Source organism: Lissotriton helveticus, chromosome 11, assembly GCF_964261635.1.
Source record: "Lissotriton helveticus chromosome 11, aLisHel1.1, whole genome shotgun sequence".
Taxonomy (NCBI): domain Eukaryota; kingdom Metazoa; phylum Chordata; class Amphibia; order Caudata; family Salamandridae; genus Lissotriton; species Lissotriton helveticus.
Genome location: NC_136072.1, coordinates 200,979,441 through 201,005,829, shown reverse-complemented (window position 1 = coordinate 201,005,829; position 26,389 = coordinate 200,979,441). Strand labels below are relative to the sequence as shown.

General features: G+C 42.0%; 1 protein-coding gene across 1 annotated transcript in view; it reads right to left on the bottom strand.

Moving 5' to 3' along the window:
- Positions 1-26,389, bottom strand: part of VEPH1 (ventricular zone expressed PH domain containing 1) — a 1,476,213-nt gene that overhangs the window by 877,573 nt on the left and 572,251 nt on the right. Inside the window, 1 exon segment of the mRNA XM_078667132.1 lies at positions 24,515-24,735. Within this exon segment, the coding sequence (XP_078523258.1) occupies positions 24,515-24,735 (221 nt within the window).

The window sequence follows — 26,389 nt, the reverse complement described above, 5'->3', positions numbered from 1 at the left end:
ACTGTCGTGGCCACCGTGGAGCAATCAGGATTATTCGACACGGTTGTTTCCTCATTTTCTTGATGACTTTGGGAATTAACGGAATTGGCGGGAAGGCGTAGGCAAAGATCCGCTCCCAATTCAGTGACAGAGCGTCCCCGCAAGAGTTCCTGTGGGGAATCCAGCTCGCAAAGTGAGTACATTTCTTGTTCTGATAAGTTGCAAAAAGATCTAGATCGGGGAGACCCCACCTCTGGAAGATCCGATCCAGCGCTGGCTGATGCAGTTCCCATTCGTGAGTGCTGTTCTTGGATCTGCTCAGCGAATCTGCCAGTACATTGGCTACTCCTGGAACATGCACCGCTGACAAGTTGATGTCGTGATCCAGAGCCCAAGTCCAGATCTCTTGAGCCTGTTGAGACAACCGGGCTGATCTTGTGCCCCCCTGCTTGTTCAGGTAATGCATGCTCGTTGTGTTGTCTGTTCGAATTAACACTGTGGAGCCTTCTAGAATTGCCTGAAAGGATTTTAGGGCGAGGAAAATGGCCCGTAACTCCAGCAGATTGATGTGCCATTTCTTTTGATGAGTGTCCCATTTGCCACTGATCGTCATCCCTTGAAGGTGAGCGCCCCAACCTTCTAGCGAGGCATCCGTGGTCACTATGAATCTTGGGACTTCTGCGAGGAAAGCACAGCCTGCTTGCAGGTGATGTTTCTGACTCCACCACAGGATTGTTTCCTTCATTCGAGGTGTTAGGGAAATGATATCCTCGAAGGACCCCGAAATCTGCACCCATTGTTGACTGAGTTCCTCTTGTAATGGTCTCATCCTCAGACGACAGTTTGGAGTGAGAGGGATGCACGATGAGATCATCCCTAGGAAAGATTTGAATCTCCGAACAGAAACGCACTCTTTTCTGAGGAGTGTGGTTGCCATTGTTCTGATCTTTTCCTGTCTTTCGTTTGAAATGAAGACCTGAGCGAGCTTGGAATCCAGCGTTGCTCCTAGGAAAGATTTCCTTTGAGATGGAATCAGATCTGATTTCTCGAAGTTCACTGAAAACCCCAGGCTTTGAAACAGGCAAAGGCATCTCTGGACATGGTCGTTTGCTGTGTCGTAGGAATTGGCCTTGATAAGGCAATCGTCCAGATAAGGGTATATCTGAATTCCCTGCAATCGTAGGTGGGCTGCTACGGGTGCTAGCATTTTTGTGAATACTCTCGGGGCTGAACGTAGTCCAAAGGGAAGCACCTTGAATTGGAAGTCCCTGCCAGCCACTCTGAACCTTAGGAACTTCCTGTGTCTGGGGAAGATAGGGACATGGAAGTAGGCATCCTGAAGGTCGAGTGTTGCCAAGTGGTCCCCTTCTGCCAAAAACTGGAGGATCTCTTGGAGAGTTAACATTCTGAACGTTAATTTTTTGATGAATTTGTTCAGGGCACGCAAATCGAGGATTGGGCGCCATTCTCCTGATTTTTTGCGTATCAAGAAAAAACGAGAGTAAAAGCCAGTCCCTCTCTGGTGTCGAGGTACTCTCTCGATTGCCCCCTTTCGAATCATTGTATTGATTTGAATGAATAGCTCCTTGAGATGTGCTGGGGGTGGCCCTTTTGGTGGAGAATTTGGAGGGGTTTTTATAAATTCTAATATGTGGCCCTTGTATACCACATCCAGCACCCATTTGTCTGTAGTAATCTTGCACCATTTTGAGCAATGTAGGGATATTCTTCCTCCAATTCGTTTTTGGCTGGGACACTTTGGCGGCAGGAAGTGAGTCTCACTTCTTGTTGGTGTTATCTCTTCCCTGATATGTGGGTTTTCCTCGAGGCTGTGCGTAAGTATTTCTTCTTTGGCCATAAGGTTGTTGTTTATATGGCTGGTATCTCTGGGTGTTTTGTGTGTTAGTGTAGTTGCGCTGTTGGTAATATCCTCCTCTACTTGAGAAGCTTCCTCTTCCTCTTGCGCCACGAAAGGAAGACTTTCGATACTGCAGAGTACCCAAAGATCGTGCAGTTTCAGTATCCTTTTTTATGGCCTGTAAGGCCTCATCCACGTGCGAGCCGAATAGGTACTCGCCATCATAAGCCATGTTTAACACCTTGGCCTGTACTTCATGTCTAAAGGACGTAGATTTCAACCATCCCTCTCTCCGAAGGACTGCGGCTCCTGCCAATTGTCTGAATCCTGTAGCTGCTACATCTACTGCAGCATCAATGATCTCGGACGACGCACACTCCCCTTCTTGTAGAATCTTGATAGCCTCAGACCGGTCCGGTTCAGGCAGTTTCTTAATATATGGTGAAATGTCAGACCACATTTGCCTGTCGTATCGGCCAAGAATTGCCATAGAATTAGCAACCCTCACTGTGGTCGCTGCAATCGTCGATACCTTTTTCCCAATGGTATCGAGTCTTCTTCCGTCTCTGTCTGTGGGAGTGGAGATTTGAGACGACGGGTTCTTCGCTCTCTTTTGAGCTGCTTGTGCAATGACTGAGTCTGTCTTGGCTTGTCCAATCAGGCAAGCCGGTGAAGAAGCTGGCGCTCTATACTTTTTATCTACTCGTGGAAACACTGGAGGTAAAGAGTTTGGTGTGGCCATGATCTTTAGACCTTCTTTCCAAATAAAGTCTATGATAGGTATGGACCAACTTTGTCTTTGGGACAAATTTTTGAAATCATACAGGAAACAATCATCCTGTTTCGTCTCCATGGCAATGAGAAATCTCTTGGTTGCGTTGTCCATAATCTTATGAAAATTCGCAATATCCACCGGTGGTGAATCAGCTTTAGGCTGTTCATCTGGAGCAGGGGAGTCAGCCTGATAATCTTCATACTCCGACGAATCCGATTCATCTAATTCACCTTCCTCCTGAGCCTCCCCATCAGTATTGTCATCCTCCGGCTGATTATATGGCACCGGTATGGATGGGGTATGTTCCGATTCTTCCGTTACAGGAGGTATTGAATGCGGGGCCCCTCTAGGCTGGGGGGAAGAGATGTGTGATTCGCCCGACTCTGAGGGCGGAAAACGGCGATAGTAATCATCCAACATGGACATCAAATTTCTAAATAGTTCCATGGGCATTTGTGTCCCTGGTGGTGGTGTAGGATCTAACCCGGGCTGTTGCGTCACTTGCTCCTCTTCCTCCTGATCCTTGACCTGTATGAGCAAGTCAGATGGACTTGTAGCTGCTGGAAATAATTCGCTAGCAGAGTCCTCGTCTGAATCCAAGAGCCTGTCAGGCATTGTGAGTGGTGACATACCTGCAGACTGCGATGGGCGTTGTAGAAGTGCCGCAGTGGTGGCTGGAGATGGCAACGATATCGTGTTGCTCTTTGCTGACCAGACCTGAATATCTGTGCAAGTTGACAGTTTTGGCGTTATAGGATGTTCTTGGGCCACTGGGAAGGCTTTTGGCAGTGACTTAGGTGTGAGCGATGAATTCGCCGTCGTCGATTGCGTCGTCGACAACTGTGGCTGGAGAGTTTTCGTCGACGATCCGTTTTTTGATGTCGACGGAACAATTTTCTTCGTCGACGGGGCCGTCGACGGGGCCGTCGACGGAGCCATCTTCTTCGTCGACGAGACCGTCGTCGACGACTTCGTCGACGGGGCTGTCGACGGCGTCTTCTTCGTCGACGGTTGGATCGTCGACGGAGTCTTCCTCGTCGTCGATGGGATGGTCGACGGGTGCTTCGTCGACGGTGAAGCCGTCGACGGTAAGGGTGTTTTCGACGCTGACATGGGCTTCGTCGACGGAGGCTCGTCGACGGTAGGAGAAACTTTCTTCGTCGACGAGATGGGACGAATCTGAACATGCACATAAGTAGGTGAGGACGCTGAGGACACCACCAAAGAGGGTTTTGGTGAGGAATAAGTCATAGTTGAAGTCACTGTAGTGGCTGTCTGACAGGAAACCGGCAATGAAATTGTTGTCTTGGTTGCAGGCCTCTGAGGTGACAATAAAGACACAGTCTTTTTAATTACAGGCGGCTTTACAGATTTGTCACAGGCTTTCTTCACCTTAGAAGTAGAAGGCTCATCAGCCGCAAGAGTGTGCTGGGCCTGTTTTGCCACTTTTGCCTTAGGGGTAGTCACCTTACCCTCAGCCATTCTCTTTCTAGATCCCATAGAAGACATAGAGGCGAAACTTCCTACCTCAGAGAGTGGCAAGTCCTTGTCCTTATTCCGTTGTATCCATAGAAGAAGGCGACCCTCTCTGTCTCTGAGGGTTTTTGTGGGAAAAGTGCGACAAATCTTGCACTCCTTAGCCTGATGATCCGGATACAAGCAATATATGCAGAGAGAATGAGGGTCCTCCTTGAAGAGCCTTGCCTTGCCACAAGATTCACAGGCCCTGAAAAGGGACTTAGATGTAGACATGTTTGAAAGTGAGAACTTTCAAAAGTAGAGAAAAAAACTGAGCAGAGCTCAGAGAGACTCCCTATCACACGATGTGCGGTAAAAAATCTGACAGCCTGGGTCTCTGGGGAGAATACCTTGGTGGGAGCTGTGGTCTGATTGGCTGCAGTTTGGTCTAACATAATGACTTGGATAGTCACTAATGTGAAAGTTTTTTCATTGGTAGCTGAGGCTACTTTACTTCCTGGTTTATTATAACTGTTATTTGCTATGTACAAATGGCTTATTACTGCTTTTTTATATACCGTGGGACTCCTACTCCGACGACGGGGAATGATTCAGGCATGTGAATCTATGAAAGACACCCCTAATACTGGAGAAACAGAACTTGCTCTCTGTTACTGAGCTGTTATATCTGAAGAAAAGCTCGAATATTGGGTTAATTGAATTAACTTTACTCACTGCAGGACATAAAACAGGCGCTCTGCTCTGTGTTGTGCCAGCGAACCCCATTATGCTATGGCCCTAGGAGTAAAGGTGATTTGTTGTCTCTTGCTAAATTATTGTATGCTTGTTCACTGATGATGATTTTGCAAATGGCTTTATATTTGACATAATAAATGGTGTAAAGAACTGAGACTTGCCTTTTCTAGTCATTGTGCCCTCTTCAAGACTTAGGCTGTCCTTACGATGTCGGGCGGACCACCACTGACAGGCCAGTGGTGGCGGTCCACCCAACATCCAGGTCAGCGGTTTGATGGGCGGATTACAATACCGGTGGTTGGAGCGCAGTGGTCAGGGGGAAAGATTGAGCCTGTCTGTTTGGCGGTTGGACAGTAATCCCTACATTGGAGGTGGCATCTGCTCAGGCACCTGCCATAGGGATTATGATGTCCCTTTCCCTCAGCCTTCACATGGCAATCCAACTGCCATGTAAAAGCAAATAGATAGGAACTTTGGAGGTCCAAAGCAGGGTCCCGTCCCCCGTGGGCCACTGCTCTATGGCCAGGGGAGCACATGTGTTGCCTCCCCCAAAAGTCCATGCACCCTGTACCAGGTACCACATGTGAAAAGAGCATTTTTGCATGGTGGCTTGTGTTGCTGCCCTTTTCCTGGCCACAGAGCAAGCCGCAGTACAAAAAGGCACATTCTGACCGCCGACTGGTGGTCCTATCCTAATCAGGGAGGTGAGACAGCCAACTCATTTTCAGACGGACACCTGCCTGCGGCGATGATGGTCGGATGCTTCTCTGACCGTCATCGTAATGAGGGCATAAGGGCATGCTTTGCGGATGGGATAGTCCATCACAAACTTAACGGATATCCCGTCAGCCATTTTACAAGTGACATAGGATATAATGGACTTGTAATAGGGCAAACAAGCTATCCGTTACATTTGTGGATAGAGTATACTATCCGCCAAGATCTAAATCAGGCCTTTTTTCAAGGGGTTCGATGTTTTGCAGGGTACATGTCCTAATTATTTTAAATTTCTTTGTTTTACAAGTACCGGTATGTGGGGCAGAGTTCAACCTGTGGGATAGCATAGGGTAAACTGAAAATGTTTATTGCATTTGGAAAAAATATAGTAAAAACGTGCTACAGAAGCATTCACTTCATTTTGAATCAAATATTTAATTAATTGAAACAATTTAAATTAACATTATTCTGTAGAGGTGATGAGAAAAATCACCACCTAAAGTAAGAAAAAATATTTATGGACTGTTCAGTGATCTTCACTAGACCTTCAGAATAATTTACTTGAGCTCTTTTCTAGTGTGATCAGGGGGCTCATGTAAGTGTGGCATGTGAGTTTCTAAATGCATACCCCAAATCAAAATAAGCATGCATTGCTTACACTATGCGTATTTAGCTCACAAATAGGTAAGTCGATGCACAGACCATCTCATGCGCACACTGGGGTGTTGAGGTATTCTAACAAAATCAAAACCCAGCCACCAAAATCTTCCCAAAGAAAAAAAAACTTGCAATCCAGCAAAAACACATTTCAAGCACTTGTGGCTGGAAGAAAACAGGCACTGCCACATTCATCAGCACCAGGGACAAGAAGCTGCTGGCCGTGTGGACAACTTCCGGACAGACGTGATGCTGCATTGGGTGCAATGGCTACAAATCATTCCTCTACCCTGTCCTCATGAACAAAATAAAAATTCCTTAGATGCTTTCGATACCCTTTTCATCATCACAAAATCTGCTTTAAAGAAGGACAACTGACAGAGTAAATATGAAACATATGCCGAGTAATGTATGCCATGTGTCAGCTTAATCCTGCGGGGAAAAGAATGAACATGAGATAATTTCTCTCGAGCATTATGCATAAATCCAAATCAAATGGTATAGTTTATCGGGCATGTTTGTGCTCGTGTCCCAATGGACAATTAGTTAGGAAATAGTAGTGATGGGGGTCGTCTGGTGCATTTTTTCTGTAAATAGACTATGCTTGTTAATTGCAGGTTGGCTGATATTTCCAGCTAAATTAGAAAGATTTGCTGAGCTCTCATTCACTTTGAGGCTGCATTCTTGCAGGCTACCTTTGCACATGAATGACCTGTGCCTGGGTATTGGTAGGGGGTAATGTTATTAATGTGTCACGTGTTTTGAGTTACAAAATCCCAAACAAAAGCCTTTAATGTAAAGAGGCATGGTGGCACAGTATGGAAAGGCAGATGTTAGCTCGAAAGGCGAATGTATTTCAGCTTCACTGAACTCCAGAGGCAGAAAGTCTGTGGACAGTTTGGACTGGATAAGAAGAATTCATGTTAATCAAAATCGTAAGTCTTTGAAGAATACATACTATGGATTAAAATGCAACTGCAACTCCTATCCATCGTTTAAACATTGACCTCCACTCCACACATCAGGTGCTAAGCAAATATATAAAATAGTCACTTATATATGAAAATCCCCAGGTGAATCGTGAGATGAATCGTCCACATCCTTGCAGCTCATGACACAAAACCTGAAAAAAGGTGTTGCTTTGGTCATCATGGACAAGGTGAGAGGTGATTTTATTGGAGTTTTCCCTTGGATAAAATCATACATATTTGAACAATAATGACATACCTTACTGAAATTCATTCTAAAACAAGAGTAAGAGGTTCCCTCAATCTTTACTAAATACTATCGCGAATGATTTAATTTAAACATCTAAATTAAGCTGAGAATCCTGGGAGTAATTAAAAATGTATTTTTTTATTAGTGATTCGAAGTCACACTTAATTGAAGCAAGCCATTATGCCACCTAGCACTTGACTTTTTTAAGGTGACATACCAAGGAGAAATGCTGCAAATCATCCACCTCCTGCAGTGTACAAGGTCAATTAAAATACTCCAATTGTGGTACAATGAATGCGATGGTAGATGACTAAGTCTTCTATTTGTTAGGAGTTTTTTTTAGCGAAAGAGATTGTATTTTAATAATGTTTTTCAAAACTTATATTAGTTTTAAATTTTCTGTATATGTATTGGGTTTTCTCAGCTCATTCTAGAATTTTTTAAGTATCCTGCTCTATCTATAACACGTTCTGATAAAATTCAGGAATCATTTGAAAAGTTCCAGGGCCCTCGTCAGGAGGCTATTGCAGCTTGCACCACCAATTGCCCCTGCCAGCGCTGCCAACTACAGTATTTACAAAACTACTAACCATTACACTCCTACAAGTGTGACACGTCAGACTATTTCAGACCACCAAAGCTATAAGAAAGGCTTCAGTGGCAGGTATCAGTCGTTTTTAATGTATATTGAATAAAGAAACAACTGTTGTTCTGCTCATCTCTAAATTACACAAACACCACCACCATGCACCAGACTGTCATAAGTGCCAGAGTTCTCAATTAAGTGCCAGTAACGAGCACCGGAAACCACTGGCTTAAATTAAGCACTGGGGAACATAACACATTTAAAATTCCTAAATTGTCTTCTGTTACTTAACATAAGGAGGCTGCTTTGCGTATATACACCATAACTAGCACACAAATATGGCTGCAAAGAGCACCAACCGGGTATGGCTGGGCTGCGGTTTAAAAGTTCTGCAGTAGCACATGGAAAAGAAAAATACATTTGCCGGATAAGAATATCGATTTCTATATAATAGCATGCACTTAAAGGTTTCTTTAAAAGCCCACAGAACTGAGTGCTTACTATATTAAAAAAGTGACAAACTACATATTTGAAATAGTGTGCCCTAACATTGACTAAGGGCCTTATTTAGAGTTAGGTGGAGTGTTCCAGTGTCATAGACTACTATGCACTTGCAATTGAGCGGAGGGAATAGCCGCCATATTTGTTATAAATATTCTGTCTGGCAAACTCTAAATACTGCACTAAGGGCCTCATTCCGAGTAAGGCGGTCTTAAGACCTCCGTACCATCAGTGGTGGTCTGAAAGCCTCCTCCTCATTGGTCTGCCTGCCCGATTATGAGAAAGGCAGTCAGACCGCCACAAGACCGCTGCAACCGACAGGATCTTGGATCCCATGTCAGTCGGGAAAGTGGTGGGCTATGGAGGTGGTGTCAATTCCAGTACTGCTGTGGCAATTATGACCTGCCTTTCCGCTGACCTTTTTATGGTGGGATCCCCAAATTTAAAGATCGATGGAAAGGCAGGGCAGGTGACCTAAACAGGCCCCACGGCCTTGTAGACCATGGGGATTGTGCATGCGGTCACATGTTGTGCCCCCCTCTTCTTGCACTGTCGTGCGTGCACTGTGTGCCATGCATGACATGGTGCATGGTACATAGTGCACTGACGTGCAAGAGGCGTTGCCACAGCAGAGGCATATGCTGAAGTCTCTTTCTTTGAGCCGAAGCATGCTGCTGCCTTGGCACAGCCACTGCAACACCGACAGCCTGGCGGTTTACTCATAATGTGGCAGTGGCGATGCTGCCAGCCTGCCGGATTACTCCTGACCGCCACAATGGTGGTCCAGGGGTCAGACCACCAAACTGGGAATCATGGCCTAAATGTCCAATATATGCGTTTAATGTGTGGGTTCCTTTAGATTCATTGGTTAAACAAAATATTGAGTTAAAAACATTGTGAAACAAATATATTGTATCATAATTATAGTCATGTCCAAAATATTGTGGACAGAAATATTGAAGGTAAGAATATAGGGCCTGATTACGATGCCAGTCGGAACAGCTGACGCGGTCCTGTCAGCGGAGGTCGGGCCATCACACGTTTCTTCATAAGTGGTTGGTCCGACAGCCAGATTACGATGCATGCATCGTGTACTCTGACCGGTGAAGAAAGGCCACCGACTACAACAGCTTTTCTCTGACCGCCAAGATAGCGGTCAGAGAGCTGTACAAGGATCTCCGACCGCCATCTGGATTATGAGGTGAGTTTTCAACGACCTGACCAAGGCAGTCAAACCAGCTGCTTCGAGTCATCCGAGACAAAGAATTTGGGGTGAATACTCACCCCAATCCACTTCTCTTCAGCAGTCTCTACCAGGGATCCTTTCCTCTAGGCCCCCCTACACCTCAGAAGCTGAACATCGATGACAACAATCCTGTGGATCCCAGAATCCAGGTATGTCCTTTTGCGGTATGTATCCCTATTGACTGGACTCTACACATTCTGCCACACTCCAGCAATGGGGTACGAGGTGCACAAGGCATATCTCCACATATCAAAACACAAAAAGAATGAGGAAAGGGTCCAAGGGAGACAGTTTAAAGACCTGCGAGAAGTGACTCCCCATATACTATAATCAGAACACAAAACTTCTCTGGTCTATGCTGGGGTGTGACCAGTGTTTAAACAAAGGAAAAAGAAAGAAGGTGAAATTGTGTCTCTCAATCAAGGTACATGAGCTGCAACCAGTTGGGTCTACTTATCTTTTGGCCTGGATAAGTTCCAGTCTTTATACCTTAGCAGTTTGAATCTATACAGCTCTGCACTGCTTTTTAACCCTGCCAGTCCGGACAAGCCAATAAAGAATATTTTGCCCCCACTAGATAGTTTTAGAATCACATTTCTCTTTTCACCCACTTTTTGCGCTGCACCCTCACGATGCTCACATATGGGATTTTAGCATCCTCGTCAGCTTAGGACATTCTGAAAACATCCCAGAGCTCCTACCTCACAGTGAGGGAGTTGTAGCCCTCAGTGGGACTAGGTTTTCCCACTGGGAGGAGAAGCCAATATGATGAAGCATGCCACCTATGGTGGGTGAGGGCATTCGTCCTGAAAGGGATTGCTCTCCTTTGGGGGTTGATTGGGAGACACAATTTCACCTTCTTTATTTTTCCTTTGTTTAAACACTGGTCACACCCTAGCACAGACCCGAGAAGTTTTGTGTTATGATATCTCCACATATGTCATGCATTTGTGTACAATTCACAAGTTTTCTGTGAGTTTTGTATGCATTTGCAGCAACATATTCGAGAATATGTGCTCCACCGATGCTGTGACCGCCACGGTTGCATCGTAATTTGATTGGAAAACTCCCAAGGCTCAGAGTTCGGAAAGGACCCGCGAAGACAACAGTCAGATGGTCGGTCCGATCAGCATCGTAATGAGGCCCATAGTTTTTAGCATGTTTTTAAGATTGTCATATTGTTTTAAAAAGTATATATTTTTTTATTTTTTTTGTATATATATCATTGTTATGGTTATTTTAATATATATTTTGTATGTTACTTTGTTTATAGTTTGATTCTAATTTATTTATTGTAATGTTCAAATATAAATAATGTTTTAAGTATTATTTAGACGAGTTTTGCATTTTTATATGAGTGGGATGTTGGGTTCACGTGAGAAATTGGTGGAGAGATTTTAAAGATATGTTTATTTTTATGTGGCGTATCAGTTAAAATGTGGATTTGTTAAAATGTATTTATAATTTAAAATGTAATACGTCTTTATTTTATGAAAAAACAATATTTAAATATATAGAAACATTTCTCATGTAACTTTTATTTTATTGTACTAATCTTTTTATGTGTGATTTTCAATGATTATATATTTATTGTATTTATTATATACATATTTTATAATTACATACATTTTTATTGCATTTTTTAAAAACACTTCTAAGATTATTTTTATATAAATTAGTCACAATTTCGAACGTATTTTTATTTATTTTTATTAGTTAGTTAATGCTATTATAATTGTTTTCAGTGTTAAATATAGAATGTGTTATTTTTAGTGTTTAGCACTTATAAATACTTATTTTACATTGGAGAAGAAATAGGTAATGCAATCACTATATGCGATAACATTTTCCCCTAAAGGCTTAGATTGGAGTGGGAATAGTAAATGTCACCCCTTTAGTGTCCAAAACCTTTCCTAAGTGGGTTTGATTGGAGTTGGAATAGTACATATAACACATTTGGGGGTCGATTCCGAATCGGGAAACAAATCTGTAGGACGATTCGAAATCGTAGCCGTTTCTGTACGAATCGTACAAATCCGTCGGAATCGCGTAGTACGATCCGTAGGAAAAGAATACGTACGAATGTGTGCGAACCGTACGAAAAGCAAGGGAAAATCCGTACGATACAGGACCCTCACTGTGAACCGTACAAATCGCAAACATGCTGTAGGACGCGACAAGTACGATCCGGACCGGGAAACGAGAACGCGATTCGTACGGAAAACGTCGTATGACAAATTCGTATGGAGAACCACAAATTCACAAACCCCTGCAATCATGGGATACGCACCGTACCCCTATGCACCGTACACCTACGTACTGTACACCCATGCACCATACACCTACGCACCGTACACCCATGCACCGTACACCTATGCACCGTCCACCCATGCACCGTACACCTACGCACCATACACCCATGCACCGTATCCCGATGCACCGTACTCCTACGCACCGTACCCCTATGCACCATACCCCTGCACTCATGGGGTGTACTCGCGTACCCGGGGGGGTCCGTTTCGCACGCGGTATGAGTCGAAATATGCTTTTACGGACGTTTTAAACTCCCATAGAAAAAGAGTCGTACGGAGTGTTGTCGTAACGAATCGTACTGGTTCGTGAAAAGCTGGTTCAATCCATACGGACGTCGCGTACTGCGTGTTCCGAATGCGATTTGTACGTATTTTAATTCGTATGGGCTTTCGTACGATTCGTACGGAGATCTGCTTTGGGTTCGGATCGTACTTCATCGTAAGTACGGGGACGTTGAAGGTGTGCGATTCGTATAGGGCAAATGCTCCGTACGGCGATTCGTAGGGGATTTTACGGAATCGGAATCAACCTCTTGGTGTCCAAAACTTTCCCCAACAGTAAATAGTACATTTTACCTCTTTAGTGCCCAGCACCTACTCCTAAATGGCTTAGATTGGAGTGGGAAAAGTAAATGCTACCCCTTCTGTTTTCATACCTTTCCCCTACATGGCTTAGATTGGCATGGTAATGGTAAATGTTTCTCTTGTACGGTCCAAAACCTCCCCCTTAGTCGGTTAGATTGGGGTGAGAATGGTAAACGTGACTACTATAGAGGGTAATACCCATCCCTAGATTGGAATGGGAATAGTAATTGTGATCCCTTTACTATATAGCATAACCCCTACTATGATTTCCATAGTAGTAAGAGTTGTAAATATAATTGTTTTAATGTATAAGATGTTGAATAGCATGTTATATTATGCTGTTATTAATAGATCTAAAAATTTAATTATTGCTTTCTTCCACATACATCATTAGTGTTGACTTTTTAAAATTGTATAGTAAATGACACAGTTTTAGTTTTATATTTCCTTTATTTATATTTGTATATTATATTTAATGTATATGTTTACATTTTTTATACATCTATATATTTGTGAAACATAGAACATTATTGTTAATTGTTTAACCATATTCTTCATATTTTTTCAAACACACTACATTTTATGCATTTTTTTTAACATTGTTTCGTATACTGGTATTTCTCACATTTTTCTAAAAAACAAACCATGGTATTTATGTTTGTAATAATGCTTTACATATTGGTATTTGACAATTGATTTGAAATAGAAAACAATTCATATATTTTTTTACGTTGTTTCAATATTTTTCCAAAAATTGTACTTTTCTTTAAACCCTATAGATTTTTAATAAATACATTTTTTGTTTTATAAAAAGCTTGATATCATTTTTAAAGTATATTATGAATACTACTATATTAATATTATTAATTATTTTAACAGAACTATTTATTTGATATTGTACATAGTTATTTATTACATATTTATTGATTTGTTTTACATATTTCATAGTATTGTTACATATTTTCCAACTTTCTTTTTACCATTTTAGGTTAAAGCCCATTGTTTTCTATAGGTCAATAATCTTTTTTTTGTTTTCATTTAGCTGCCATTTGTTTACACTAAGGGCCGAGTTACGAGTTTAGTGGTGCGTGGTTACTGCCAAAACGTGTGTGTGCACCGCGCACCATATTATGACTTTTTAAGTCACTGGCAGGCGCTTCTTTGTCGTTCCTACGGCGGTGCCTATCAAATATGCAGTACCTGTATGGCATGGACTGGTGCAGTCCATTCCGTGCAGGTATTGGGTGCAGGCACACGACAGGCACAACATGTGCCACCCCCCTGCATGCACCCCATGGCCCAAAGGCAACAGGGGACCCTGTAGGGCCACCTTTGTTTCCACTATGCCATGCTCTTCATGTAGGAGAAACTGCTATGAAAACCGTGGTGGAGAGGAAACTCGTAATATGCTTGGCAGGAACACAGCGATCTTGCCAAGTATATTGCTGCCTCAAGACTGCTGCACCACCACCAGGGATCTTTGAAACCTGGTGGTTGCAATGGCGGTCTGACCACCCTACTTGAAATAAGGCAGGTGTGAAGACCACCACCGCCGTGCCCCCATGAGTCTGGTGGTCCGTTGAGCACCAGACTCATAATCAACCCCTAAGTCTAGTTTTGTAGGCTGTGTAATTTTTCATCAAGTTGGTGGGAGCAATTTACGTTTGCCTGCTGCTGATCATTGGATAAGATAAGACATTTTTCAAGTTTTCTTTAAGGGTTGTAGGGGTAGTGGGGATGTAGGTAGCGCTATAGTCTTATTAGGTCTTGGCTCAAGACAGCGCAATGCTATTTTGAAAAAGACATGTTGTATATACTTTGTGTGCTTCTCATTTGGTGGCTACATCGTCTCTCTCCTAATCTTTATCCCCATTTGTCCAAGGCATGCATGTGTCACGCCTCTTCCTGTGTTTAGCCCACCCTAAGAGCAGGGATCAATTACTATGGTCCATCTATTACTCCCATTCAATTACCATTTTAGGAATTTCTTTTTCCTGTGTTTAAGAGCCCACCTCAGGGACGATCATGTTTTCACTCACTCCGAGCGCGACACTGTTTCTTTAAGCAGGTCTGTAAATCCTGTTCTTATCATGTTTCTTGTCCAGTTCCCCCATTCACCATCTCCTGCTGTCACTTTCTTCAGGAATACGTCATAATGGGCTTGCTGGTTACTCATGAAACAGGCTGTGGAAAGGGCTTGTTGTAATTCACTGGATGATCATTGTAAAGTGGCCCATGCCATCAAGCACACTCCTAGGCACAAGAGTGGATCTGTATAGTAAGCATTTTGGGGTTTAAATTACAGCGCACAGTACATCAGCAATGCCCTCCATGGTTTCGATTGCCTTGCTATGACCGCTTTGCTTCCGCTGGCATTCACTCACGTATTCTCACCCCCCCCCCCACCCCAGAGATAGTTACAAAAAAGAGGAACACTTCATATGGGATTCGCTGGTTACTAATACAACAAGCTGCGGGAAGGGCTTGTTTCAATCCACTTGATGGTCATTGTTAAGCCTCACATGCCACCAACTACACTCCTCAGCGCTGGAGTCCATCTGTATTGTAAGCATTTTGTAGTTCAGAATAGAGCGCACAATATATCAGCAATGCTCTCTATGATCTCTATTGCCTTGCAATGTCACTTGATCACTTAATTTCAGCTGCCTTACACTGACTCATTCTCACCACCCTCCCCAACCCTGAGATAGTTACAAAAAACAGGAACACATCATAGCTGGCTCGCTGGTTACTAATAAAACAGGCTGTGGGAATGGCTTGTTTCAATTACTGGATGGTCATTGTAAAGGCACTATATGCCACCAACTGCACTCTAGGCTCTGGACTGCATCTGTATAGTAAGTGTTTTGTGGTTTACAATACAGTGCACAGTACATCAGCAAAAACCTCCGAGGTCTCCAAGGGCCTTTAAGGTCACGTGATCACTTCATTTCATTTGCCCTTCACTTGTTCATTCTCACCCCCTTCCTCCCCCCTGAGACAGTTTAGAAAAACAGGAACACATCATAATTGGCTCACTGGTTACTAATAAATCAGGCTGCGTTAAGGGCTTGTTTCATTTTACTGGATGATCTTTGTAAATTGGCACAAGTCACCAACTGCACTGCTTGGTGCTGGAGTGCATCTGTACTATAAGCATGTTTAGAATACAGCACACAGTACATAAGCAATCTCCTCCATGGTCTTCGTTGCCTTGCAACCGCACCTCTATCAAATGGTAAATTTAATTTGGGATGCCTTGTTCATGTATGCCTGTGGTTACACAAAGGAGTAACAGTGCATCAGCTGTGGCCACTTGGGTGCTGCATCTGCCTGGGGAACACTTACCACATCTGGCCATGCAATGCTGCAACACATCGCCATTGACAAAGCCAATAGCTCTTGCAAAGCCAAGACCGATTGGCTTTGCCAATACTTGTTTTTGATTTTGAGAGTTAGTTCAATCAATCGATAAGGGGTTTTAAAGCACCCATGAGGGTCTCAAGGTGCTGGTGTGGGGGTGTCTTGTGAAGTATGCAGAGGGTGTTGAAGCAAGTGGAGGATACAGCATTGATCTGGCGATTCATGGTGAGTGAAGAGTCGCGTATGAGGCCGAGGTTGTGTGCGTGTTCCGTTTGGGTGGGTTTCCGAGGACAGGGGTCCACCAGGTGTTTCCTCATGCATAGGGGGTGGAGCTGAGGATGAGGACCTCTGTTTTCTCTGAGTTGAGCTTCAGGCAGCTGCTGCTCATCCAGGATGCAATATCTTTCATCCCTTTTTGGAAATTGTACCTGGTGATGTCAGGTTCCTTGGTGAGGGAGAGGATGAGCTGAGTGTCTTCGGCATATGAGACTATGTTGAGTTAGTTGTAGTTTGTGTTCTGTTGTTTAGTTATGTTGTGTTTTAGGCTTACCTACAGTTTGTTAGTAGTGTAGTGTTATTTGAAGTATCGTAACATTATAATTTATGTTTATCACCTTTTTAATGATATCTTTATGTTGTAATTGATATAAACAGAAAGGAGGGTGAGAAGAAGAGATCAGCCTGTTCTTCATCCCCTTATCAATGTGTCAAACAAAGGAGAACACGCTCACTATCAACCCAAAGTGCTGTCACTCATGTCTCAGGCAAACCATTAGGTTTTTCAAAAGAACTCTCACCCACCAACCTAGTTTGTGGCATGGTTCATCCCTGGGTTCCCACTTAAGGTGACAAATGCATGTTTTTTTGTGTGACGTGGCGAATTTGTGAGTGAGTTGAAACTATCTCAAGGTTATCTCTCCCTTGACAAATTTTAATTGTGGATTCCCAGGGTAGAGTTAAAAACAGTGATAGTTGATATACAGTGAGAATTTAATGATTTTTCACATCCTAGTGTTAGGTCGACATGTTTCAGCCAAATATGAGGGCTGAATGAGTCACAGTGGCTTTCTTCAGGTCCAAGCTACTAGGGAATACCCTAGTCAATAAAAGCACACACACTAAGTCATGCATATGCAGGGTGAAATCATACATAACTTACGATTTTCACCCAACTTCGTATTGATTCTAGAGTGCATTTAATGAGAAAGACATTATGCATACATTAATGGTAGAACATATCTTTGATGAAAATTGTGTAAAGCCAGCGCAGTGTGCGTTTGCCATGCAACATGATCATCATCTGCCTATATTAGTATTTCCTCTATATTGGCCTGCATGTGGAAATCATAATGCATCCAATCTCAAGTGCTACGGAATTATACGTTTATGTTATTCATTTATTTATTTGCAGGTAAAATCTTTTTTTTTTTTTATTATGTCTGTGTATTTTCCTGCAAATGAAACCTATTATTTTACATTTCTGTGTGTTGGATTCATTTGGTTTTAATTTGTGTTCATTTTTACTGTGCTTGTTGATGTGTTGATTTTTAATGAATTATTCATATGAAATATTTTAATAATATGTTTAATTAAATTCTAATTATTATAGTATTGCATTGCTAATGTTACATGAAATATTATGACAAGTTGTCTGTATTTTATACTTACATTTTTGTTGCTGATTGTAATTGTAGTTTCTTTTACATGTAATGTGGATCAGGTGCTTTATTTTCTGTTGTGGGAAAAAGATGCATTAGTTATATTTTAAATGTTTATTTGTGATTAGTAAATAGGGATTGAAGGTGTTTAGTTTGATTTTTTACTAATAAGGATTAGTTGATATTTATAAGTATTTTGTTTTTCTTTAATTTCTAAGTGCCTTTTTCGAGATTGTTGGATTTTCTTGCATGGTCTGTAGGTTGTAGATGGCTTTGTATTTCTCCTGTAGCACCAAAGTTTGGTGTATAAAATAAAAAGATAAGTTGGCTAATTATTTTTACTTTAAAGTTTTTGAAATAAGTTAATTTCAACTATGTTAAAACAAATGTTTTATTTACTTGTGAAGGCAGTTCCTTTCTTTGAATTTGTCAAATTGTTGTTCTCTTGCAGCTTTAGTAGAACAAGAGCGATTTGGGGATGCTAATAATGCAATTCAGAAAAAGAAAAAGAAATCTCTCTAACACACAAAGATCTAGATCCTAGCACTGAATTCCACACTAGGACAGATGGGAATTGCTGGATACAAATCAGCATCTGACCTATCTTAACACCTGTAGATATGTGTATATATGAAAATGTTTTCACTGTATATAATGTTAACCACCTAAACACCATGCACATTTGTCTCCCATTTGCACTTTACGTTTATATTTATTATTGATCTTGACAGTCTACCTATGTAATGTATATATCATTGAATTAAGTAATTCTGATATAAAATTCACAATTTCGTTCAAATCTTTGATCTCACATCCTATTCATTCAGTGCTAGGATCTAGATCTTTGTGTGTTGGAGAGCTTTCTTTTTCTTTTTCTGAATTGCATTATTAGCATCCCCAAATCGCTCTTGTTCTACCCGACAGAACCACTCTTGCTTAACCATAAATTACCCAGGTTCTGAGGGACACAGGGTCACCCCTTTTCTTTAACTATCTCTTGCAGCTTTACTCTATTTGGTGTGGTAAGTGTAAACATTTATGTTTGTTTTAAATAGTATGTTTAATTAATTTTCATTTTTTATTGGTTAGTTTGCTTTACAGTTGATTTCATTGGTTAAAGTCCATTTGTTTGGATTTTGCTTCAATTATTACCTTTTATGGAGGACACTTATTAGTGTTTAATGTCAAATATATATATATATATATATTTTGTTATTTCAGATGAATTATTTATGTTTAAGTTAATTTGTACTTTTAATTTTTTGTTTAACTATTTAGGGCATCATTAGGATGGCGGACGGACTTTGTCCGCCCACCATCCTGAAGGAAAACGGGACTGCCCGCCATATGTGCGGCGATCCCATGGAGGAGATTAGGATGCGCCTGCCACACTGGCGGGCGCATCACGCATTTTTAACATTGCGCTGGGAGGTGCTTTCAGCAGCACCTGCCGCAATGGTAAAAATGCATGTTGTGCATTTGCATGCACAAAGTGGCAGGCACGCGTGGTGCCTGCCGTAATATGCATGCAAATGCAGGGGGTACCATAGGTACCGCCCATGTGCACCCCCCACCCCCCTAACTACCTGGGGGCCTGTAACGGGTCCCCAATTGTGAGCTCTGCATGCCTTTCTTTCGCAGCAATGCCACCACGGAAAGGCTGCTCTCCGCCTGCATACTAATATGGATGGCGGTGTCTAGCAGACACCGCCACCATATTAAACCCTTTTCCACCCTGAAAAGCGGCAGATGATCTTCCCGTCCGCCGGGGTCCCCCCCCCGCCGTACTAATATGGCATGGGAAATGGGTGGCAGGCGGGGTAGGATGTAGGGCGGATCGCCACAGCCATGCGGGCAGTGGCGATCCGCCCTACATCCTAATGGACCCCTTAATGTTTTGAAATGTATTTTACTTTTTTTTTATGGGTTTACAGTTTATTTTATTGTTATAATAATTTAATATAGTAATTAAATGATGTGTTGATGTATGTAAAGTTTAATTTATTGTATTTAATGGAAATTGAGTTATGCATTTTTTTAATTTGGCTGTATTTGTTATGATATTAGTGTACTTGATGCTATGTTTTCGATATTTTTGATATTTTATATACTTATTTATAGCAAAAGATATTTTTGTTTACAATGTTTTGAGTTTCAATATTAGTAGAAATAGATATTTTTACAGCAATATTTTGATGATCAATGTTTGTGTTGTTGTTAAGTATAGGATGGTGATATTTTTGTAAACACTATTTTTTTCAGATATTTTAGTGATTCAATATTGTTTTTACTGATAATATTTCTTCAATACTTTAGTTTCTCTATGTAAAATTAAAACCTGTTAATTTCAATCTACCACGAGAAATGCAAGCAAATTGATTCAAAATTATTTTTCACTTACTTTTAAAAATCATATTTCATTGTGAAAGGAACATTTGACTACTTTGGAGGACAAATATCTTCATAAAAATTTACTTTGTGCTGCCTGAATTAAAATTTCATGACAATCAGATCTGTCTCTCATCTCACCTCCAGAGGCCAAATACACATTCTTGACTGGAGTTAACAACCCAGCATGCCAGAGGACACTTGACTGGACTCTGAGATAAGAAAGGCAAGAGTGTTGTCAACAACTGGAAAGTTAACATGATTTCCTATCTGGGAGTAGAACAGGTACAGCTGGTAGAACAAAGAACAACCTTTCCTTTACCAGTTGTGACTTGAGGATACCCAATGGGGCAGGCAGGATCTAATCCCATTAATTCCAAGCGCCCTCCTAGTCTTTCTTGCTCTAGTATAAGAAGGAAGAAAAACGGTTTTAATCCTGATAGAGAAAGGAGACCTCATTCAAATAAGGGAGTGGTTTAAGAAGACCCATATGCTGTTCTAGAAGAAAATGAGGTTAGCCATTTTGGATTTAGAGCTCTTGGTAATCTTTACAGTAAAGCCAAGAGGAAAATGCTGCAAAAGGAGCAAGAAGACTCAAGTACTCCAGACTCCTGCAAACACCCATAGAACAGAACTGCTCTCCAAAGGTCAGGTTGCTGAACTCTTTCTTTGCCTGTTCAGGGAAGATATCCGGACCCCATGATAGTCCAACTGACCACAGAGGACTGGAACATGCAGGTGCCCTGGCTGTAGTGATACCTGGTGCCTAGAAGGCAGTACTGATGACCTAGGAGATGTGGATTGACTTGAAAGAACATTTCAAGCAGTTGGAGAAAAGTGGGACCTAGTTATTGTTTCCACCTTTGGAAGACAGAGATCAGGCAATTATATTTGACTGGGGAGGTTGCACCAAGGCAAGATTAGAAGCGAAGGTCTGTCCCTCTCAGAAGTTTTTCCCACATTGAGGAAGGGCTCAGTTGGACTTTGCAATACAATATTTCTTCCTCATGGAGTCCTGCTCAGCTACAAGTTACACCCTTGAACTGCTGGAGGATTTGGAGAAACTAAAAAGTTCAACTAAATCTGAAGGTAAAACCTTGGAGCCAAATCTATCCCATTGGCAAAGCAACCTCAGAAGTTACCAAATCCAGCTTTGTCCCACTCAGGGCTTTTGGTTACAAAACCAATGGCTTAAATGGGAGCCTGATGAAGATATATCTGACTTTCATGGCTCATCATCAGCTTCAGCCTTGGACCTAGCTGCACATGAAGACGTTGACCTCCAGAAAAAAGACAAAGCCCAAAGGTGAAAGATTTGAGCTGGACAATACACTTGGGGTCCGACTCCGATCTGGTTCAGAAAACAACCCGAATGACTAGTGTCCGGAATGCTTTAAGTATGACTCGTGTCAGGTGAGTCCAACCCAACAAGTAGGATACAATTCGGTCGGACTACTATTGACTTCAATGGGGGCTTGTGTATCGAATGTGTACACAGTCTCCCACTGACAAAAGGGGTGGTTGATGATCATCGTGCACCCTGTGGTGGGCACCCCTTGGTGCCTGCCACACTGCTCATGGTCTGAAAGGGGGACGCATGGGTATCCCCACAGACACGCTTCAGAGGGCCCCGGGTGAAGGGGGGGCTGCTACGGGCCCCCAAAGACCGATTCCGGCAGCCTTTTCGATCCAGGCAAAAGGAATCGAAAAGGCTGTCCGAATCGTTCATCGTACTTGCTTGCTTGGAAAACCTAATCCATAGAGCTGAACGATCCGGCTCCGGAGTGCTCTATCTCTCTATATGCCTTCCAGAACCGGTTCTGTCAGCGCTACGAGTTTCCAGGCATTGTACTTGATTGTTCGGACTTGGGAACGAGTCAGTGGGAAGGAAACAAGGGCTCCAGATCGGTTTAGGTAAAACCAAATCCAATTCGGAGCCCTACCGACCAAGATCGGAATTGGGCCCTTGGTGTATCAGGCCCCTACTAAATCAGAGTCAGTCTGAATTTAACTCTTAGGCCCAGTCCAACACAAATTGATATTATTCCATGGTGCTATACTTTTTCAAAGCGATACAAAAGGGGATGATGGACGGAGCGTTTGAGCAAATCAAACACTCACCCCCAGTCAACTGATCTGGGTTTAATCCATCACCATTCTTTAGCTCACTCGGCCACCCCAGTTCAGACATGGCTATATGCAAATCAGTCTGACCCTGTGCCTCATGGGAACAGTCCAGCCCGAACTGCCAAGCCATGTCTTCCCTTGACCGGAAACAAGCATCCTGGGACCGGTTTCGGATTGAGTCCCTTGCTCACTTTGCCACTGGATTCAAGCAAGCCGGGCTGAAGACGACTGGAATGCCAGAAACCGGTCCTCGGAAGCTTGTTTCCGGTCCAGGGAAGGCATGGCTTGGCAGTTCGGGCTGGACTGTTCCCATGAGGCACAGGGTTAGACTGATTTGCATATAGCCATGTCTGAACTGGGGTGGCAGAGTGGGCTAAAGAACGTTGATGGATCAAACCCAGATCTTTTGACTGGGTGTGAGTGTTTGATTGGTTCAGATGCTCCGTCCATCACCACCCCCTTTTGTACCGCTTTGGCCGCCATAAGTGTGGCAGGGTATGCTCAGACGTGAGTCCCTTGCTCACTTTGCCACTGGATTCAAGCAAGCCGGGCTGAAGACGGCTGGAATGCCAGAAACCGGTCCTCGGAAGCTAGTTTCCGGTCCAGGGAAGGCATGGCTTGGCAGTTCGGGCTGGACTGTTCCCATGAGGCACAGGGTCAGACTGATTTGCATATAGCCATGTCTGAACTGGGGTGGCAGAGTAGGCTAAAGAACGGTGATGGATCAAACCCAGATCTTTTGACTGGGTGTGAGTGTTTGATTGGTTCAGATGCTCCGTCCATCACCACCCCATTTTGTACCTATACTTTTTCAAGGCACTTTTTCACCTCAAAACTTTACAAAATACAATCTTATTAAAAGCAGCTCCCCTAATGTAGATTTGTATGACTAGCTACTAAAGCATCTTTAGAACTTGACTCTTGCTTCTAAATTTGACTTCCCCAAACCCCTAACTCATAGCAAGATTAGTTCACAGACATATTATGTCTAATTTCACAATCATGTTGATTTGTTTCTGAAGCTAACTCTTGGCTTTCAGCTTTCTCTTGGATGTACATCTAGAGCAATAGTCATTATTATATCTAACTCATAATCCCTTATTTGCCCTCCCATTCAATATTCCTCTTGCAAACATCTGGAGATGTTTATGTAATTATATGCAAACCCCAGATCCAAAATGCTGTTCCTAAAGGTAGTGTTCCACTTATGTACTATTAACATCCAGGGATCCCTTTTGCATGCAGTGAAATAACTAGATCTTGATTGACACTATCCATAACGGGGGCATTCTTTTCTGTTATTGAAGAAGGTATGTTCTAATTTTCCATATGAAAGATTAACATATTTTATATCAGACACGTAGTCAAGTTAATCAATATATGCCAATATTATCAAAACATATGCACTGATGAGCATTACGTGATCAAATTCTAATCCAAGGGTCATACGCATAAAATTGACATGTGTTATGGTTTTGCAACCCCTCATGAAATATTTTCAGCCTGAGACATTCTAATTTGTTGTAAAGATGTTTCCTAGGCCCCTTTTTAACTTAATTTGTGCATCCGAGTTTTCAAATGCTTTTACAGTGCAGTGCCAAAGCTTTGGGCCCAATCCACAAACATTTTGCAGTGGAATGCTGTTTTAGTCTTAATTGCTTACTCTTTAAGTGCCCAAGTTAAACAGGAGTACTTGAGCTTACTCCTGAAATAGAGGAGTAGGCTATGGGTTCTCCAAGAGTAAATCACACATACTAGCCAATTACAAAACAGGACTACATTGCCTTCCAAGTCAAAACGAAGGGGGAGACATTTCTTAGTAAATTATGTTTTCTTGTGATTCACGGGACGCATAATGTTGACATTGTGACTCACCAACACTTTTGTGATTGACAATATCATTTTAGAATAGTGCAATCTGAATTTTACTCCGTAGTAAAGCTGGCCAGTATATGCAGATTAGCTTTCTGAGGGAGAAAAGCATTTGAATCACTGACTCCAAGTGGATTTGAAATACAAATAATATGGGGGACTTTACAATTGATTTTTGTTGGCACTTTGGGGCTCTTTCTTACTAATTAGATGTTTAACTCTCAAAAATATTTAGATATTATTGCAAAAAATGTTTTACTTTTGATGATACTGTAATCACGTGACTTTAATCTGATGCTACAACATAAAACTAATCTTTTGACACCCTTTAGGCAAAATTCTTGCAGTAAGGCTAAGGTTGCAGTACTGCAATACACCTCATGTTTACCTTATAGACGTCATTTCATTGAGTGGAGAACAATGGATTGCTGCAATTTAAATGATCATTAGTATCTTACCTTCTTTTGATCCCTCTTTCGTTCTGCAGTTGCTGAGTCAGAAGATTGGAAATGGTAGTAAAACTGTTACTCATTCGGTAGATATCTCTACTCTGAATACCCAAGATACTGCTATAAGTGTCTGTGATTTTCTTGATCTCCAGAAGAAGGGTGTGGTGAAAAGAGTGTTCCATGTTGGCAAGATGATTCACTAAATGATTCAAACATATCCTTGCTTTTTCCTAAAAATACAGAAAAGTAATTTATGAGTTAATACTAAATGATTTTATTTGCCGATATGTTCCAAGTTTACCAGTGTCTATTAACAGCAAAACACAAACAGTGACAGCCAACAAGTAGAAACAGCTTTGACAGAGAACAGTCACATTCAAGAGTAAATATTGACAATAGACTAATTAGAAGTGCACCCATTCCTTTTTAAATAGTGGGCAGAAAACTGTGTGTCAAGCTAACAAAGCATTTCAACTAAACAGTCAAGAGCACATTTGCATGCCTCATTCTCTTCTGAGTCCATAACCCTTAAAGTAAAACTTCATCCAATCACAAATGGGATTCAAGAACACTGACAATGTTTAAGAACGATAGCTGAATCTTGCATAGTAAAACTATGAGGGGCATATTATCAAGAACGGCGTTAAAAAATTATCGCCGGTTTAGCGGCAGAAAACTACCGCTAAAGCAGCGATAATGGGCTTGATAATATGCCCTTGAGAATTCCAATAGAAGTCCATGTTCTGGTGTGAACATGGGCTTCTATTGGAATTCTCCAGGGCATATTATCAAGCCCATTTTCGCCGCTTTAGCTGCAGTTGTCTGCTGCTAAACCGGCGATAATTTGAACACCGCTCTTGATAATATGCTTCATAGTTTTGTTGATGAGACTATAAGTTACATTTGCTAACGATTTGCACTGTGTTTGCATCACAAAAGTGATACAAACTCAGCGCAAAGTGTTGTGTTGGCATTTACTAAAGTAACTCAAAGAAGCACGGTGCTCTACTTTGTGATATTTTGTGTGAAAGGGACTTTCATTTGGGGACTACATTGGCAATCCCAAACAACCCCCGGTGGGTTTTTACATAAATACGTTAACATTTGTTGTCAGGAATTTGCACAAATAAATATTATTTCTCCTCGAGACATAGCAATGGAGCACAAGTTTAAAAAGTCTCCAAACTTTTCCAACTTTTCATGTGTGATGCACTGTACAGCACGCATACAAAGAAGTCAAAAGTATTAAACTTAGTCAAAGTATAGAATTTTGTACTGGAAGGGTGCCCTTCCAATACATAATGCATGCTTGTCAGAACGCACACATCCTTGCACTATGGTGCAAGGATGTGTGCATTGGAGCATGGTAGCCTAAAGTTTGCCAGAACGGGGGGGCGGGGAGGGGGGAGGGGCGGAGGGAAAAACAATGCCTTATCTTAGTAAATATGATGTTGATTTTCTCTTTACATTTGAAGACACAGAGCGCAGCAACTTTGGGTGCTGCATTGGGTTACGTAAATTTGTGCCTAAGTTCATTTGTCATCATGTTGCAGCAAACTCTGAATTATTTATATATTTACTTACACACAAAGTAAAGGCAGATTTCTTATTTGTGCTAGAAATGTTGCACAGTTTTCAATCATTTAATCAGTGTGTTCACTAAAGTACTATTCCTTATAGCCAAATTCATCACAATTCAAGCCCAGGCGTTGAACATTTGATTGAATTTGAATTCTGTGTAATGAAAGCGTGTCTTGACAATCAGTGACTATAACAAACCTCAAGTGCAAACATGTTTCAAGCAAGTAGTGATGACTTCACCCTTCAACTGTGCAACAAAGAGGGTCATTTAGACCTTGGCTGTGGCAAAGGCCTCCCCTCCAT